Here is a 20,120-nt window from a genome sequence, read left to right as displayed (position 1 = left end):
GCCTGCCCTGCCCTGCTCATGGCACGTGCTCCTGGTCTGATGCCACCAGCTCTGTGGCTCAGGAGCCCTGTGTGGCCTCAGGTCCTCCTACCTGTGGAGATGCAGGACTTGCCGTCGTCACCGAGGGTGTACCCACTGGCGCAGGAGCACACCACTGAGTTCTGCTTTTCCTGGCAAAACTGGTCACAGTCCCCATTGTCCAGGCTGCAGAGTTTCCGTGCAACTGTGGGCAGAGGAGACCGCTGCAGCGCAGGAGGGACCGACTCCAGCCACCCCCCGTCCTGACACATAGGGCCCCTGCAGGAAAGGTGCTCATGGAGCAGCCGAGTGAGGTGGGTGCTCCACATGTGGCCTGCCTCCTAGGCCACTGAGGGACACCTGGCATTCACGCAGGTTCTGCACTGCCCTAAAGAAACCCAAGCTGCCCAGTGAAAGGCTAGAAGGTGGACAGAGGTCCCAAGGGCTGGGTGGTGTGGACTGAGGTCAGGACGCTTGCTCCAGGGACCAGGGACCAGGGACCAGGGACCAGGGACCAGGGCACTTCCAGGCAGGGGCTCAGAGCCCCTGCAGCCAAGGCCAGAAGGCTGTCTGTGGAACTGAGGCTTCTGTGACCATGGGGGCAACTCAGGCCTGACTGGTCTTCATGTTCATCCAGGGTCAGGCCAACACCCTTACTATACCACGCAGACAGCTGGAAGCCTTGCTCCTCCACAGAGGCTGGCCCCTGGCACGTGGGAGGGTCTGAGAGGAGTTACTTTCCCTTCAACTTCCATCCACTCCTGTGGCCACCAGATCCAGACAGGTCCCCCGGTGGCCTCCTGTGTTCTCTGCTGAGGGCTGCATGCATCCTGCCCAGCCAGAGGGCCCTGCTGTTTGGTGGGGTGCCTTCAGCTCTAACTCTCTCCCTTCACCCATCATTAACAGTGGAACAGTTGCTGGGCACTGACCACCACTGCACAGCCCAGACCCTGCTGTGGACACCTGTGCTCACAGCTCTGGGACCCTGGGGGCTCGGCAAGGGCACGGGCCTGTGGGGGTGTCCGTCAGGAGCTGGAGAACTGCTCCAGAACAGGCAGGAAGAGGGACAGCTGTGCAGAGAGTGGGCAGGGGCCCCTGAGGCCTGAGGGCAGCTGACCTCTGGCTGTAACCAGGTACTTAACTAAGCTGCAGGGCCTCAGTGGACACACATGCAAAGTGGGACGGCAAAGTCACCTCAGAGGCCTGCGAAGCTCCTGACAGGGTACCCATAAGCCATGCGCCGCTGTCATTTGCCAGCCTGTCCATCACACCTCAAGCCTGGTGGGGCCGACCTCTCACAGTCAGCAGCAGCACTGGGGGCCAGAGTTTCGGGGGCCGGGGGGCTGCCAGTACTGGCTGAATCCAACCCAGTTCACACTGTGGTGATCTGCTTCACAGGGTCCCATTTGGGTTTGGATGAAAAGATAATTACAATGTAAAGGTCGACATGACGCAAGTAGAAACCACTTGTTAGCTCTGGGAGGCTTCTTCATATAGTGTCTGAGTCAGCTGAATGGTTTGCAGGCAGGGGCCTGGACTTTAATAGAATGAGACATGACTGATATTACTAAAGTAATAGCAATTTAAAAGACATGTGTATCTGTTTAAATCATGGATATGCATGTCTTCTAAATTATGTAACAATCTTTAGAACATGTTCTTGGATTGGATTACTTTAGGACTTTCTCCAGTGCTAACGCCATCAAAAGTCTACCAACCAAGAAAATCCCAGGACCAGACGGACTCCCAGCCGAGTTCTACAAGACCTTCAAAGAAGAACTAACACCAATGCTCCCCAAAGCGTTCCATGAAATAGAAAAGGAGGGAACTCTTCCAAGTGCATTCTATGAGGCTAATATCACCCTGACACCAAAACCAGACAAAGACACATCAAGGAAAGAAAACTTCAGACCAATATCCCTAATGAACACAGATGCAAAAATTCTGGCAAATCGCATACCAAAACATATTAAAAAGATCCTGCACCAAGATCAAGTGGGATTCATCCCAGGGATGCAGGGTTGGTTCAACATACGGAATCAATAAACGTAATTCATCACATCAATAGATTTAAAGACAAGAATCATATGATCATCTCAATAAATGCAAAAAAAGCATTTGACAAAATACAGCACAACTTCATGTTCAAAACACTAGAAAAACTAGGGACAGTAGGAACACACCTCAACATTGTAAAGGCTATCTATGCTAAACCCAAGGCCAGCATCATTCTCAATGGAGAAAAATTGGAAGCATTCCTTCTAAAAACTGGAACAAGGCAAGGATGCCCTCTTTCACCACCTCTATTCAACATCATCCTTGAAACTCTAGCCAGAGCAATTAGACAAAAGAAAGAAATTAAAAGGATATAACTAGGTAAAGAAGAACTCAACCTATCACTATTTGCTGATGACATGATTCTATGTCTAGAAGATCCAAAAAATTCCACCAGAAAACTTTTAGGACTAATAAACGAATTCAGCAAAGTAGCAGGATATAAAATCAACACCCATAAATCAAACATATTCCTACACATCAGCGATGAATCCACTGAAAGAAAAATTAAGAAAACTACTCCATTCACAATAGCCTCAAGAAAAAAAAATACCTGGGAATCAACCTAAAAAAGAGGTGAAAGACCTCTACAATGAAAACTACAGAACACTAAAGAAAGAAATTGAAGAACACCTCAAAAGATGGAAAGATCTCCTATGCTCCTGGATAGGCAGAATTACTATTGTCAAAATGGCCACACTACCGAAAGCATTATACAGGTTTAATGCAATGTCTATTAAAATCCCAATTACAGTCTTCATAGAAATAGAAAAAAAAAATCCCATGAAATTTATTTGGAAAAATCAGAGACCCAGAATAGCTAAAGCAATCCTTAGCAAGAAAAGTGAAGCAGGAGGCATCACAACACCAGACCTTAAAGTATACTACAGAGCCATAGTAACAAAAATGGCAGGGTATTGGCACCAAAACAGACTGGTAGACCAATGGTACAGAATAGAGGACACAGGGACTAACACATAAATACAGTTATCTCACACTAGACAAGGGTGCCAAAAATATTCACTGGAGAAAAGATAGCCTCTTCAACAAATGGTGCTGGCAAAACTGAAAATCCATGTGTAGCAAAATGAAATTAAACCTCTATCTCTCACCCTGCACAAAAATAAACCCAAAGTAGATCAAAGGCGCCTAATAGAAGAAAAAACAGGCCCAAATCTTCACCATGTCGGCCTAGGATCTGACTTCCTTAACAAGACCCTAAAGCACAAGAAGTTCTATCAGGAATCAATAAATGGGATGGATTCAAATAAAAAAAAATTCTTCTCAGCAAAGGAAACAATTAATAAAGTGAGAAGAGAGCCTTCATGTTTGGAGAAACGTTTTACCACATGCACCTTCAATAAAGCACTAATCTCTAGGATATACAAAGAACTCAAAAAACTTAACACCAAAAAAAAAAAAAATAATAACCCAATCAATAAGTGGGCTAAGGAACTCAACAGACACTTCACAGAAAAAGAAATACTATTGATCAACAAATATATGAAAAAGTGTTCAGCTTCTCTAGCAATTAGAGAAATGCAAATCAAAACTACTCGAATATTTCATTTCACTTCTGTCAGAATGGCGATCATCAAGGATACAGGCAACAACAAACGTTGGCGAGGATGTGGGGAGAAGGCACACTTCATACATTGCTGGTGGGTCTGCAAATTAGTGCAACCACTATGGAAAGCAGTATGGAGATTCCTCAGAAAACTGGGAATGGAACCACCATTTCACCCAGCTATCCCACTCCTTGGTTTATACCCAAAAGGACTTAAAATCAGCATACTATACTGATGTAGCCATATCAGTGCTTATAGTAACTCAATTCACAATAGCTAGGCTATGGAACCGATCTAGGTGTCCCTCAGTAGATGAATAGATACAGAAAATGTGGTATATATACTCAATGGAATATTACTCGGTTTTAAAGAAGAGTGAAATTATGGTATTTGACAGTAAATGGTTGGAGTTGGAGAATATCATGCTAAGTGAAATAAGCCAATTCCACAGAACCAAAGGCTGAATGCTTTCTCTAATATGCGGATGCTAATTCACAATAAGGTGGGGGCACTAGAGAAGAATAGCATTACCTTAGATTAGATAGAGGGAAGTGATGGTAGGTGAGGGGAGGGGATGTGGGGATAGGAAAGACAGTAGAAGGAAGCAGACATTATTACTGTATGTATATATGTGACTGCATGGCCAATATGATTCTGTAACATGTACATGCAGAAAAATGAAATCATATCCCATTTATGTATGATATATCAAAGTGCATAAATGCATTCTATGGTCATGTACAACTAATTAAAACAAATAAAAAATTTTTAAAAAGACAGGTATATCTTTCTTTTTAGGGAAATCCGGCCTTATAATAACACATTTTTGTTAAAAATCATGAATCATATTGGAGAAAACTCAGTGATGCTCCCATGTAGAATGAATTAAATATATCAAAACTTCGTAACTAGCTAATATCAAATATCCCTTGTTGTTGTTTGCATTTATAAATCTAAGTAGAAGGAGGTGATTTTGGATCCTTGCTCCAGGCTATAAGGGCCTGAAGAGCAGAGGACACCATTCTATCCAGATATTGGAGGGTCCAGGCTTGGTGGGTGCTCTGTGATCCCTCTCAGAGCAGCAAAGAGACACTGTACCCTGACCGTGGGCAGTTTGGAAGTCACAGGCTCTGTGTTTAGGGCTTCCTGCAGGGGCACAGGATAACGGAGCACAGACTTCAACAACTAGAAGTAACTCAAGGTCATCTCATCATGGATTTCCCGCCTTCTCTCCCTCCCACCTCCTATCTACAGGCATTTCTGCTCTGAAGATAGCCAAGCAGAGGGACTTACAGAATTCGCAGTTTTTGCCTTCGAATCCATCCAGGCAGGAGCAGGAGTACTCTCCGAGCCCATCTTTACACTTTCCCTGATTCTGGCAAGGATTGCTATCACACTGGTCACCATCTGCAAAAAGAGGGTTGGCACCAAGCCTGCAGGCATAACCATCCCAGAGGAACTTGAGCTTGGCGTGGCCGGCCACGGGCACGCACCCATGGACAGCTCGAGCTAGCCTCTGCTGCTCTGGGAATGACACTGTCTTTGGACTGTGTTGTCCCCCCTTGGAGGCCCTGCCTCACTGGCCCTTGACTGCCCCCTAGTTCTGTCGAGATGTTTTACAGTGTGTCTATGGCCAGAGTGGCCCTCTGGCTGGTGGCTGCAGTGGTCACCTGAAGCAAAGACTTCTGAGCTAAGCATTGACAAGAGGGTGTGGGGTTCTACTTTCCACATGACCTGGGGTGGAAGAGGAGACAGAGACTCCCATCCAGCCCTGGCACGGGCTTCCCAGTTCTTGGTGGAAGCTCAGCACCTGATGCAGAGCTGGGTCAACTGCCATTTGAGAAACTCCGAGTCTGTTTTCAGCAGTCACCATTAACACCTTCTTATGTGCTGGAAGACTTAGATCAGGGTGGCTAGCTTGTTAGGAAATCCAATCTTTCAGATTCCGTTTTTTGCTTTCATGTAATACACTTGTATTTTTAAAAAATACCGTGGAATTTGGAATCCTCAAATAAGAATAAACTGATTAAAATCTACATTTGAGCTGGGTGATGTGGCATGAACCTATGGTCCCAGCTACTCAGGAAGCTGAGGCTAGAGAATCAATTAAGCCCAGGAGTTTGAGACAAGCTGGATGACATAGTGAGACCTCATCTCAAAAAGAAAAAAAATCTTGCTGGGCCTGGTGGTACATCTCAGTAATCCCAACTATTCAGGATGCTGAGGCAGGAGTATTTCAAGTTTAAGGTTAGCCTGGGCCATTTATATCTTAAAATATAAAGAGGGTGGGAATGTAGCTCAGTGGTAAAATGCCCCTGGGCTCAATTCCCAGTATGAAAAATCTATAGTTGAGTAAATAAAACTAGAATTAATAAAAATCACTATAAAAATAATATCAAATAACTATTGAGGGAACACCCAAAGGGCAAACATCTTAAATATGTAAGATTTTAAATAGGAGCAGGAAGGATATTCACCAAGTATTTTAGAAAGTCAAATATAATCTCTCTGCATTTAAATATCCTAATGAGCCTCTCCCACTTAAGAGTAAAACAGAAAATACCTCACCTTTGTATTTGTTCCAGAATTCATTCTAAAATAAAACAAAAATTTAGAAATGCATTAGGAAAGCCGACATTTCATGCCATTCACTCCGCAGCTGCAACTCGGGGAGGAAAGAATTGTTCTAGAATCACCTGATCTAAAGGGGAAAGGGGGGGCTGGGGTGGTGGCTCGGTGGTAGAGCGCTCGTCTTACACGTGAGAGACCCTGGGTTCCATCCTCAGCACCACATAAAAATAAATAAACAAAATAAAGGTGTTGTGTCAATGTATAACTAAAAAAATATTTTAAAAGAATAAAGGGGAAAGGACAGGAATCTTCTCTATTAGTAGATGTGGCTTAGTTTGTCTTAAATTAAACATTTTTGTTGAACTTTTAAGTTAATCATCAAAACCCAGATTGTGCCAAGAACAATCATTCTGTTTCCCAGCCCTTGCTGATGAGTGAGGTTTAGTTAGGCTGTCTGGTTGTCACAATCACCCCATGGCTTAGAGAAGTGCTGTCACCAGGCTCCAGTGACACTGAGACACTCCGTCTTGGTCTGTCTGTCTGGGTTGGCTTCGCCCCTCCACAGGCCCCTGGGCCCCAGCACGTGCATGCATTAGAACAGGGTCCTCGCAGGTGTGATTAAAAGGCTCCAGAGGGGATCATCCTGGAGTACCACAAGTCCCTGCTCACAAGCCTGTCCCCCAGAGACAGAGAAGGACACCTGCAGCCATCAGAGAGAAGGCCGGTGAGGATAAGGGGCAGAGCAGTCACAGGGGCCACATGCTTGGGGACAGGCACAAACACACTCCTCCAGCCTTTGCAGGGGAGCCAATCTGCTGATGCCTCGATTTTTGATCTGGTGTCTCCAAAACTACAAGAGAATAAATCCCTGACATTTTAAGGCATCTGGTTTGTGGCATTTCATTATGGTGGCCCTAGAAATGAATGCAGTGTCTTTTAATTTTTTTTAATAAATCACACAGTAAAATCAACTTTTCGCGTATGATTCTATAAGTTTCAATATGTGTATATATTTGTGTAACAACTACCACAATCAGGATATGGGACACATCTGTGTTCCCCACCTGGCACTGACCTGCTCTGCGTCACCACAGCAAGGACTTTTTACACTGTCACATAACTGGAATCCTACATCAAGTAACCTTGTGAAATGAGCCGTCATTCAGCACAGTGCCTTTGAAATCACCCAGGCCAACACAGACACCAACAGTGGGTCCCAGCACTGCCCAGTAGTGGTCCACTGCACGGCTGTCCCCCGTTGTTCACTCCTTCACCCACAATGGACACTCATGTCCAGTTCTGGTAATCACGAACAGGACTGCTGTGAACATTTGTGTAGAGGTGTTTTGTGAAAACAAGGAATGGCTGTCTGCATCTGTCACCTTCAGCACCATGAGAGATCAATCTCTAGTATTTAAAGCCACCCAATGTGTGGTGCTTTGTTATGGTAACTCTGGAAATGAATGCAATGTCTGAGTTATATGGCTAACTTTGTAAAAATCTCTCCAACTCTTCAAGATGAGGGTGCTGCTGGCCTTCCCCTTAGTAGCATATAAGGTTCTTGTTGCTCCACATCATAACCAGCACTTGTCAAGGGTCACTATTTCTTCCTTTCTCAGTTATAGAGGTTTTTTGATAAATCACATTTCCGTAGTGGCCCATGGTGTCGAGTATCTTCTTATGGGCTTGTCATACATATTTTGTCTTTGGTGAGGTAGCTGTTCAATCTCTTCATCAAATTTACTTCGGTGTTTATTTTCTTCTTCTGAGTCATTAGCATACATATTCTGAATACAAATTTCTTTTTGGATATGTAAATCGTAAACACTTTCTTATGTGTAGCTTATATTTTCATTCTCTTAACTGAGCAAAAGTTTTAATTTTGACAAAGTCTAGTTGTCAATTGATCATCTACCTATTTTCTTTTTTGAATCCTTCTTTTGGCTGAGGCAAGAGGAGCACAAGTTCAAAGCCAGCCTCAGCAACCTAGTGAGGCCCTTAGCAATTTAGCGAGACCCAGTCTCTAAATAAAATATTTTAATCAGGGCTGGGCTGTGGCTCAGTTCACAAAAGCACCCATAGGTTGATCCCCAAACAAACAAAAACCGAATCAAACAAAGCCAAAACAAACAAATAAACAACCCAATCATTCTTTTGGTGTGTTTGGTGTTTTCTATACAAATGGCTATGCTGTCTGTAAACAGGGTGTAAGAATGGCCTTAGGCCTTGGCCTAAACAAGCCCATTTTAAAACAAACCTGGCAAGTCACAGAGCTCTCTGATATGTCATCAAGCATATCCGGTTAAAAGCAAGTCACTTTCCACAACCCAGGTAAGAGGGTGAAGTCAGGTGTCATTTGTCATAACCCTGGTAACAGCCAGAAGGGATCAGGGTAGACACCAGCAGACATATGTCCTCTCTAAGATGAAAGTTGTCACTAAGAAACCTGGTAACAGCTGATAGGGACCCTAAATACACGCAGAAGCTCCAAGATTCAGTATGAATAACGGGAACAAAAGGACATTCAGCCAGCTGACACTGAGGCACACAGCCTGAGAGCCTGGTGAGCACCTGGACAGACAGCCCAGCTCTTCTCATCATCTGCCTGAGGCTCTCAAACTCTACAGCAGCCTCCTGACCTGGTGAGAACAGCCACCTCTCCTTATACCCTCTCCTCACCAACCGTCAGCTCCACCCCAGGAGAAGCTATCGGTTCCTGGCCTGGACAGGGTGAGTGAGTGGGCATCTGCTGGGTTTAAGACCTAAGACTCAAGACTTTAAATCTAGCACTTAAGCTCAGCATGCAGAGGGAATGTCTGTGATAGGTCTGCCGTGACTGTGTGTTTGCAGTGCTTAGAGTTAACTAAGAATTGTTTGCTTTGAACTGATCATGTCTACTGCAGTGCCCAGCATTAAGGATTGTCATTCCCTGATTAAGAACCTATAGGGTGGGCCGAGGTTGTGGCTCAGTGGTAGAGTGCTTGCCTAGCATGCTTGAGACACTGGGTTTGATCCTGGGAACCACAAAAAATAAATAAAGGTATTGTGTCCATCTGCAACTACAAAAATATTGAAAAAAAAAAAGAACCTATGGAGTGAAATTGTATTAAGTGATTTGAGTGAATAAAGTATTGAAAAGGGCATCAGTGCATGGCCATTCTTTATTTCTCCCCTCGACTGCATGTCTCACCTTTGCCCATTGTGACACAAGGAGAGCTTTATTCCCGACTTCCTGTAAGACTTGCTGTGGCTGGGATTCCAGCACAGTGGGCAAGCAGGAGCTGGGGACGAACAGGCTGGCCTTTCCCGAGTTTCAGCAGGAAAGCACTCACTTCTCACCATTCAGCTCCACGACACTGGTTGTCCTGTCAAAATGCCCCCTGACACACTGACTTTTACTCCCTTTCACTCACAGTCTGCCAACTGTTCTTCATTGTGAAGTTTTATGTCTAGATTCATGAGACACTTTTTTGTTGTTTTGATACTGGCAATTGGACCCAGGGGCACTGAATTATTTATAAATGTGCTAACTTCCAAATACTTGGAGATATTTCTATACTGATCATTTAGTTTAATTCCGTTATGACCAGAAAACATTTCATGAGCTCGCTCTTTTAAATTTGTAAGGTTTACTTAGAAAATATGATCCAGAAGAAATACAGTAATATTTAAAAATAACTCAGTTGCCAATACATGAGGATATTGACTTCCCCATATAATTCTCTTTTTAGAATTATAAGTATGGTAGCTATACAGAAGAGTGTTGGGAGATAATGCTGAGTGAAAACGGTGAACTTGATCTTGGATAAGCGTTGCAGTTATCTTCATCATTCCTTATTATTTTAGTCAGCCTTTTTGCTGTTGCAACTAAAAGAAATGACCAGCACAATTACGAGGAGGAAAAGTTGACCTGAGGCTCACAGTTTCAGAGATCTCAGTTCATAGACAGCAGGCTCTATTCCTCAGGGCTCAATGTGAGGCAGAACATCATGGTGGAAGAGTGTGGCAGAGAGAAGCAGCTCATATGATGGTCAGAAAGGAGAGAGAGGGAGAGGGAGAGAGAGAGAGAAAGGGGGAGACTCTTCACTTGCCAGATACAAATCTATTCCCTAAAGTCACGCCCTCAATGCCCACCTCCTCCAGCCACAACCAACCTGCCTTCTGCTACCACTCAGCTAATCCCATCAGGTGACTAACTCACTGATTAGGCCCAATCATTTCTCCTCTTGCATCATCCCACACATGAGCTTTTGGGGGACACCTCACATCCAAACCATAACATTCCACCTCTGACCCCCAAAAGTTCATGACCATATCACAATGCAAAATACATCTAGTCCACTTCCAAGAGTCCCCATTGTCTCTACAGTTCCAAGGTTGCCCAAAAGTTCAAGTCCAAAGTCTCCTGAGACTCAGGGCAAACATGCATCATGAATTCCTGTAAAAAAATCAAAAGTGATTTACAAGTATCCAATATATAAAGGTACACAGTGAACATTCCCTTCACAAAAAATAGAGGCATAGAAAGAGGGACAGGACCAAAGCAAGATCAAAATCCAGCTGGGCACACAAGTCCTGCTGCTCCCCTTACTCCATCTGGGGCACCTGGCATGGTGAAATTCTGTCCAAAGGGCTTGTGGAGCTCCACCCTGGGTCTTGTTGCAGTCCAAGTGGCCTTTCTGTTGGTTTGTCTCTGTTCCTGCAGCTTTCCTTGGTCAGTGTCCCATGTTGCTGGCATTTTGTAATCTTTGGGTCTCCACTGCAGCTTCAGCTTCCTTCTCACGTCTTCACTTTGCCCTCTCAGGGGCTGCCCACAGGGACTCCAACTCTGGGGCACTTCCTCTGGCTTCCCAGGCCTTCCTTCGAAACATTGGTGGAAGCCTCCATGAGCCCTAACTCCATGGCTTATACCAAGGCCTGCCACCATCCCCCGCAGCAGCCAACCCTCCAGGGACCCTGGCTGCAGCAGCCTATGAGTGTCTGAGCTCCTTGAAAACACTTGTGCAAGGTTTCCCTATTGGTCTCTTCTCGAGAGAATTTTTACCTTTACTCCCCTGAGTCTGAGATGGGTGTGGTCTTGCCAGACCCTGAGATGCCCCCAAGCCATCTTTCTTTTTGTCTCTGGGCAAAGTCCTTAACATTTCCATAGTTGTGGTAAAGTCTTTAAAAACTGCAAATTCCTTGTCCCAGTTTTACTCCCACCTTTCAAGTAAGTTTTTCAAATCTTTCTGCTCTGCTTTCTGCTCCTGAATATCACAATAAATTTTGGCTGAAACCCATCAGCAACATCCATGCCACTCCCTGAATGCTCTGCTGCAGGGATTCTGAGCGTAGAAATGTACAGGGAAGCGTTCCCCTGGTGAGCAAGCTCCCAGGGTGGCGAGGGGGGGAGGTAACAGGCACCCTGTTTCCCACCCTTAGAATGCCCTGTAATCTCTCTTAGGATCTAATAATATAGCTAAGGTCTAGCTGGTATGGCAATGCCCTGAGAAGTCTCTGTGTTAGAGCCTCATCAAGCCTCCACCTTGATTGTAGGAACATAGCTCCTGGGAATATAAGAACTTGTTTGATAATTACAATGTTTCACCAAGCGCTGGTGCTCCTGGAGCTGCCCACCTAACAGTAACTTCAGACAATGGACTTTCTTGAAAACTCCACAAAGTTGCTAACACTGCATATTGTAATTTTGAAATGTAACTGCAGAATAAGCAACCTTACTGATACTCTGAACAACAATGTGGTTGTGATACTAATGACCTAATGCAACCTAATGGTATAAATAAACGTGGCCTCTTGGATAAGCAGTCACTCTGCCACCTTTCCTGCCTCTGCACCTTATCTCTGTGTCTCCTTCATTACTCTGCTGTTTAGAAATTTCTTCTACCAGATTAAGAAGTCCATGACTTTTAAAATCAGCCTCACAGAGTCTCAGGGCACCAGCAAAATGCAGACAACTTCTCAGCCAGAACATAACATGAATGGCCTCTACTCCAAATTCCATTAGAGTCCTTTCATGAACCGTCCTGAGCCCTGTCTTCAAGGACCACTGTCGTATTGACATTCTGGTCTTCTAAGCTCCCAACAGAATTGGCCATTAAGCTCAGCTTCTACCAATCTAAAGCATTTCCAGCTTGCACTGTTATACATCTCAGAATTCCTTCCACTAATTCCAAAAAGGCCCAAAAGGTTCTGAACCACATGGGCAGATCAGTGACAGCAATGACCCCACTCCTGGTATTGATTTGTTCTAGTCTTTTTTTTTTTTTTTGCTGCTGTGACTAAAAGAATGACTAGCACAATTAAGTAGGAAAAGTTTATTTGCGGGATCAGCTTCAGAGGTCTTAATCCATAGACAGCTCCATTCCTCGGGGCTGAAGGTGAAGCAGAACATCATGGAGGAAGAGTGTGGCCGAGGAAAGCAGCTCACATAATGATCAGATAGCAGAGAGAGGTCTCCACTTGCCAGATACAAATATATACCCAAACCATGCCCCTAACTGTCGCGTTCCATGACTAAAACACTCAGGGTCACTCTAGGTGAACTGGGCTGCACAAAATAATCACAGAGACAGAGAAATATCTTTTTCTTTGTGTCCTGTGATGGCTCCTCTGACCTTAGGGGGTCCATGGAAAGAGAGCGCCAAGAGCATGTGCTGAACCCTTTTATTGGGGAGAAGCCATTCAAATGAGGCAAGGGGTCAGGTTTCAGGGGGTTGAGTCTGGCTTCATGATGTCTGTTGTCATCAGATTAACTGATATCTAGGAACTCCATGCCCGTATCATGAGCCGTGTGGGGATCACAGGCAGAGCAAGTGAAAAGAGCAGAGTGAGGCCTGCCCAAACAGAGGGGCAACGGTTCAGCCCACTTTTGTGCACTCAGTGCTCACAGTGCACACACACATACACACAGCCCATGGCTGGCTTGCCACATATCCACATTCTCATCACTCAAGGGTAAGGGACAGCTCCCAACACCCAATGCCCTACCTCCTCCAGACACACCAAACCTGCCTTCAATTATCACTCAATCCCATCAGGTGATTAATTCATCAATTGGGTTAAGGCTCTCACAACCTAATCATTTCTCCTTCAAACCTTCTTGCATTGTCTCACACGTGTGTTTTTTGGGACATCTCACATCCAAACCATAAGACTTACTTATTTTTGGTGCTGGAGATCAAGCTCAGGGTCTTGCACATGCTGGTTCATGCTGTACTACTAAACTACACTCCAGCCCACTTTTATTATCCTTGAGTACTTTTTATATTTACCTGTATTAAACAAATACTTAAAATGAAAATAGTCCTGAAATTATTTTCTTAATGAATAAACATTATTTATCTTGTAAGAATAAAAAAGAATTCTTAATTATTTTTCTCCCTTCTGGTGGTTGAAATGGACTACAGTCCTCAAATGGACAGCAACAAGAATTCCCTTGAAGACCACTTTCTTTTGCAGAAATGAAAAGACGCTGGAGACACACCTTGAAGTGTTGTTATTCCCTAGATGAAAGTGTCAACTACTGTGCTTTCTAGTATATTCGTAATTACTGCATTGTCCTCCTTTGAGTTCCATGGTAGGAAATAGAATTTCTTCTCACGTTATGGGAGTCTTTGGAGAAACACGGGACCCAGCTGATGTCCACGCTCATCAGCTGTGGGATGGGGCAGGACCCGAGGCGGAGGCGCGCAAGTTTCCCTGTGTGCACAGGGGCTCTGCACCAACGGCCTCGGCTCTCGTCACGGTTAGGATGAGGTGCCCCGCAAGCTCCTGCACAAAGGCCGGATCGTCCCGCGGGGGACGATGGGGCTGCGGGAGCCGCAACCTCGGCCCAACCTCATCTGCTCGGCTGGGTGCTAAGGAGGGCAGGTGGGTCCCCGGGTGGCCTCCAGACCCCGCCAGGGCGGGCAGCTTTCCTGCGCTGGGTCCCTCCCTCCTCTCGGCGCAGAAGCCTGGGGTCACCCACCCGGGCGACCCTCCGGCACCGGGCGCCAAGGACGCTGCTTCCTCTAAGCCGGACTCCGCAGGCGTCTGGGCCACAGTGACCATGGGGCTGGACAGCTCGGCTCTCCCGAGCCACCACGCTCTGGGCGCACCGGATGTCCCTCGCGGGGAGCGGTGGCGTCAGGGGCGGCCGCCCGCGCCCGCGGGCCTCTCGCCGCTCCCTCCCGAGCTAGCCAAGGCTGAGCGTGGGCCGCGGCGGGCAAGCGAGGCACACCGGGGCTCGGACCGCCTCGCGGGCGACAGCCACCCCGGGCCCGCCTGCCTCGGCGCGCAGCCCGGCGGGGTCAGGGGGTGTGCTTCCGTCCGGCCGAGGCCACGCCCCTTCCGGCGCCCAGGCAGCCCCGCTAGAACCCCTCAGCGCTTCGCTTCCGTCCGGCCGAGGCCACGCCCCTTCCGGCGCCCGCGCAGCCCCGCTAGGACCCCTCAGCGCTTCGCTTCCGGCCGGCTGAGGCCCCGTCCCTTCCGGTGCCCGCGCGCCCCCAGCCCTCCGCGCGCTGCTAGGCAACGGTCGTCGGCCCCCGCCGCGGTGTTGAGTAGCAGGTTATGTTACAAGTCGCTTTCGCCACACTTATGTCCCTCCGGCGGTTTCCCACCCGAGAGGTGCCGCAGGGAGGCCAGAAGGAGCGCCTTGCAGGGTCCAGCGTAGGCCTGCTGGCCAGCCCGGCGCTGCGGCGCCAGACTGGACAGCGCAGCCCAGGGGTAGCACGGATCCGGATGGATCAGCCCAGGGCAGCACGGAGCCCCGATAGCCCCGTCCAGCGGACAGACAGTACGGAGCCCCGATATCCCCCACTCGGGCAGCACGGAGCCTGATAGCCCCGCCCAGGGGACAACACGGAGCCCCGATAGCCCCGCCCAGGGGACACCACGGAGCCCCATAGCCCCGCCCAGGGGACAGTACGGAGCCCCATAGCCCCGCCCAGGGGACAGTACGGAGCCCCATAGCCCCCTTCAGGGGACAGACAGTACGGAGCCCCGATATCCCCCACTCAGGGGCAGCACGGAGCCTGATAGCCCCGCCCAGGGGACAGCACGGAGCCCCATAGCCCCGCCCAGGGGACAGTACGGAGCCCCATAGCCCCCTCCAGGGGACAGACAGTACGGAGCCCCGATATCCCCCACTCGGGCAGCACGGAGCCTGATAGCTCAGCCCAGGGCCCCCCGCCCGCCGCCCCAGTGTCCTCCGGTGCGGGGCGCCTCACCGTCAGGTCGTAGTCCTCGAAGACTTCGCGAGCTTCTTCGTAAGAGCACGTCTCTTCCAAACACTCTCTTTCGAGGTTTCCTTTCTTCATCTCTTCAAAAAGTGAATTTGCTCTCCGGGTCCTCACCAGGACGTTGTTGGCTTGTTCCCGCTTAATGAACACTAGAGGACAAGGAAGGGCACAAATCAGTGTCTCCATTTACCTGGCCCCCATCCTGCGGTACCACCACCTCCGCACCTCCGGAGGCTGAGCACTCCTTCCTCCGCTCCTAACAGGCCCTGGGGGAAGCCCCATCCAGGCCCTCTGCAGAGCCACCCAAGCTCTCCTTGGCAAGCACCTGCTCAGAGGGCTTCCATCAGGTGTACCCTTAGGCCACTTCCTAGTGCTACCTCTGCCCCACCCAGGCCCACCGCCCTTCTGGGCCTCTTTTGGTTGAGTGGGGAGTTATGAGCGGGTTTGATCGTGACCTGTAATGTATATAAAGTCAGGACACAGAATTAAAACAAGCTTTAAGAAGTGGTACTTCCCTATTTTCTACGAAATAGTACTTGCTACAGTTTTTTTCTATTTGATTCTATTTTATTTCATTTTTAAATACCCACTAAATTGATTCCATGACAAAGACGGGAACCATGATCAGCTAACTTCAGTGCCCTGGGTCAGTTCATCTTTTTCCCTCCCATGCTGTGTGGGGGACCTGGGTTCCCACCTGCCTTTTTTGGGTGGGGTACCAGGGATTGAACTCAGGGGCACTCAACCACTGAGCCACATCCCAACCCTCTTTTTTTTTTTTTTTTTTTTGTATTTTATTTAGAGACAGGGTCTCGCTGAGTTGCTTAGCACCTTGCCATTGCTGAGGCTGGCTTTGAACTTGTGATCCCCTCCTCAGCCTCCCAAGTCACTGGGATTACAAGGGTGCGCCTAGTTCCCATCTGCTTTTGCCTCTCTGTCTCCTGCTCCTGCTCTTTTCTTTGTGACGTGGGAGTGAGGGGGATGTAGAGGGTGTCAGTCGGCAGGGCAAGATGGTGAGTGAGGAGGTCAAGGTAGGGCCAGACCTAGGAGCATGGAGAGGGTCTTCTGATGAGTTCAACTTCCTGCTTGACGAAAGTGCTTGTGGACACAGCAGGGACCCAATCAGACACTTCTGTACTTGTGTCCCAAGCAGGGGATCCAATAGAAAAACTAAAATAGATGTGTGGACAGGGTAGAGGGCACTCATGAACAATAGCGAGGGAGGCGTGCACAGGGAGGGGATAAGGAAAGGAGGAAATTGCAGGGACCATAAAAAGAACAGGCCAACACTCCCCATAGGACTTCTCGCTCCAGGGCCCCTTCAGAGGTCTGTCTCTGTCACTTTTGCAATGAACCTGCTGCTTGCTTGCTATCTGTGTTCTGTTCTTCAATTCTTTGCTGAGCAGAGACGACAAACCCAAGACGACTAGATGGACCAGGAGGACCTCAGATTCTTTTCTTGACCCTCTGTCCTGTTTCTTGAACTTCCTCCCACTGAAGAGTTCAGGGTCTCACCACAAAAAGGGCAACACTCCAGGTGCTACTTCTAGTAATGACTTGTTCTGAGCTCCACGTTTTCATGTCTCACTGTGGCCCATCACCCCTTGTCTCAGAACACCAAGCTCCTTATGTCCAGAAGGTACAAAACGGATCAAGTTTCAGATACACCTCTGCCAGGTACTGCATTTATTGACCTACTTCTGAGTTCCATAGAGAGTGTGAAACCTCCTGTGCCGGGTCTGGTACACAGCAGGTGCTCTGTAAACATCAGCCTCGTTCTTAGATCACTTTTTTTCCTAAATCCCCCCCTTTTAAGGACACCTATGTTATCCCAATAAAGCCAGGTTCAGACTTGTTTCTCCCACCATCAAGTGCTTGCTTTGAAGCAGAGCCCAAATGTGGGTGCTCCAATCTGTACACACTGCTGTCTCCAGGAGCAGTATCCTGTCACCTGCACACCACACAGGGCTCAGTACTATCCTTAGCCACTGAGGGAGGTGTGAGAGTGGAGTGCCTGTCCGCTTGGCCTCTTCCTGGTGCCTCAAGGCCCGACCAGCATTCCCCAAACTGCAACCTGTGGACCTGCTGTGGGCAGAAGACCAATGTCCTAACCCGTGGCCTGATCTTCTAATGCACACACATTGGCACACTGATCTGGGGTCCCTCCTCCTTTCTGTGCAGCCTGCTTCCTTGAAGCCAAATTGACATATGCTGTAACCCGTGGCCTGATCTTCTAATGCACACACATTGGCACACTGATCTGGGGTCCCTCCTCCTTTCTGTGCAGCCTGCTTCCTTGAAGCCAAATTGACATATGCTGGTTTTCCCTCTGCATTGCCAGAGCTGTAGCGATAGCTCACAGGCCTGCTCAGGAAACGGTCCCTGTGGTCCTTGGAGCAGCTCACCATCCTGCAGGAGCCACGCCCTTTTTGGCACCCCTCCCTGAGTTTCCCAGGCTGTTCCACCAGGCCCCACCTGATCCACACCTCTTCCTGCCTCTTCCCTTTTGGTGAAGGTACAGTAGTACCTGGGAGCTTGAACTGGGAGGAGGAAGTGTAAGGCACAGGGCAAGGGCATGATGCCTGAGGAAGCCAAGAAGGAGCCACAGCTGCCCGCTGGCCTCGAGCTAGAACCAGAGGTCTTTGATCCCACGGCTGGGCCTCTTGGATTTCCTCCCTTCAAGGCTCCCTTGCACCCATCTCTCCCACCATGCTGGCCCATTTCCTGTTTAGACTGTGCCCACCACTCTCATGCCCCAGGGCCTTGCACTGGCCACCTTCCCTGTAGAGCATTCTTTCCCTGAATACCATGTGGCTCACTCCATCCCTCACCACTGGCTCTAAAGTTATCCCCACCCACATCTTTCCACCCCTTTCCCTGCTGTTTTTTGAACAGCACCACTGTCTGATTCTACACGCCTGCAGGTTTGTTGCCCTCTCAAGTGGAATGCATCCTTGTGCAAAAAGACAATCTTCCTTGTTGCAGCTGTGTCTCCACCGCCCTGCCTGAGGAGATGCGTGGGGACTACGGGAGTGCACGGCCAGCCTCTGGCCCAGCCCTCTGGACGCAGTTAGGCCCTCTGAGGACTCTGACTCTTCCTTGGTCAGACCCAGTGCCGGCCAGTGGTCTCGCTTTCTGAATTGAGGGAAACCAGGCTGGTGGTTTGAAAGGAGTCACTAGAGGGTCCACACCAGGCCCAGACGGGGCCGCTTCTCTGCCTGGTCCACTGTGCGGCTTGCTTTCCCAGCTGCCTGGCGCCGCAGTCCTGGACGGGCCTGTCTCTTGGTGTTGGTGTACCCCGTGGTCATCCAGGCGGATGCTGAGTTCTAGAAGGGCTTACTGCCACATTCTGAGTCAGGCCAAAGCTGGACCAGACCACTGTTGCCAGTGTGGACATGGAAACGCAGGTGGCTCAGCCTAGTGGCTGCGCTGGACGCAGCTGGCACCCTGTGAGCTGGACCTGTTCCATTTTAAATTCAGGCCTCCTCTGGGGCCTGGGCCCGGGCGCCCCTCCCAGTGGGAGTCAGGAGTGGCGGCTGGACTGTCTTCGCCTGCCTCCCCACAGCATCTCTGCCCTGCTTGTCCTCAGGTCTGCCCATCTCTGCTCACCTCTACTTTGTCCTGCTGTTCCACCTCCCTCCCTTCTCTCTCTGTCTCCTCTTGTGTTTTTATCCCCTGTGACCCCCAATCTGCCCATTTGACTCTCCGGCAGGAGCCGCAGTGGCCCTAACTGTACCCTTGGCTGGGAAGGTCAGACAGCCTGTGCCGGGCCAGAGCACCCTGTGCACATTCCCCCACTGCCTACCCTCGGCCCTCCCCTCCTCCAGGGGCCATCCTGCAGCGCAAAGGGCAGGGCACTCACCGCTTCTCCCAGGTACCAGGAGGCTGGCCAGGACGGCGCTGAGCAGGCCGAGGTGCAGCAGGCTCCCCATGGTGTGGCCGAAGACAGTGGCTTCGTCCCTGCTGTGATGGGTGCCGGGTCAAGGTTCATTCAGCCTGGCCCCGGGTGGCTATTGTCCTTCTGCTTATCTTGGCCTCCTGATTGGAGCTCAGGCTGTGGTGAGGGCAGGGCAGGGGACTGGGCCTGTGGTCACTGGCCCCTGCCTTCCCCAGGCAAGTGGGTGGCTGCAGAGGCCAGGCCAACCTGGTCATCGTTGGAAACAGGGCCCAGCAGGGCTGGCTGCCTCCATTCCTGGTTTCAGGAGAGGAGAGGACCTCGTTTGTGTCCCTTTTGTGGATTCGGATGCGCACATCTCTTACTTACTCTTCACCCCCTTGGCAACAGGAGAGTTTTCTGATCATTTTCCAGAACAGAAACCCAGGTGGAGATAGAGGAGAGGCCTGTCATGGCCCTTGGGTGGAGTGGGATTTTCCCCCAGGCTCTAGGGGCCCCCAGCTGGCCCAGGCAGGCCCCCAGGTGTGGGTCAGGTTTGGGGGACCAGTGTTCCCTGGTCAAGACTGCACGTTGTCACCATGTGGCTATCAGAGGACAAGTGACCCTGAAATGGCATTGGGTTGACACAGTTTGTTCCTCACTCACATGGTGTCCAAGAGGGCCAACGGGAAGAGAAGCTGGCCTGCCCTGCTGGGCCTTGCTGACTTTACAGCAGGTCCAGGGTGGAGGTCGAGGGCCCTGCACACTTGTTTGGTACTGGTCACCTCTGGAGAATAATTATGACCTCATCTTGGT

The 20,120-nt window shown here is 49.1% G+C and overlaps 1 protein-coding gene across 1 annotated transcript in view; it reads right to left on the bottom strand.

Moving 5' to 3' along the window:
• The window catches only part of F10 (coagulation factor X), a 58,159-nt gene extending 38,797 nt beyond the window's left edge, over window positions 1–19,362 (bottom strand). The window contains exons 1-5 of the mRNA XM_077110670.1: window positions 19,293–19,362; window positions 15,419–15,579; window positions 6,210–6,234; window positions 4,935–5,048; window positions 92–223 (exon numbers count right to left, since the gene is read on the bottom strand). Coding sequence (XP_076966785.1) covers window positions 92–223; window positions 4,935–5,048; window positions 6,210–6,234; window positions 15,419–15,579; window positions 19,293–19,362 — 502 coding nt within the window. The remainder of the gene's footprint in view (window positions 1–91; window positions 224–4,934; window positions 5,049–6,209; window positions 6,235–15,418; window positions 15,580–19,292) is intronic.
• Between the last annotated feature and the right edge of the window lie 758 nt (window positions 19,363–20,120).

Source organism: Callospermophilus lateralis, chromosome 12 (genome assembly GCF_048772815.1).
Source record: "Callospermophilus lateralis isolate mCalLat2 chromosome 12, mCalLat2.hap1, whole genome shotgun sequence".
Lineage (NCBI taxonomy): Eukaryota > Metazoa > Chordata > Mammalia > Rodentia > Sciuridae > Callospermophilus > Callospermophilus lateralis.
This window is presented reverse-complemented; position numbering and strand designations above follow the sequence as displayed.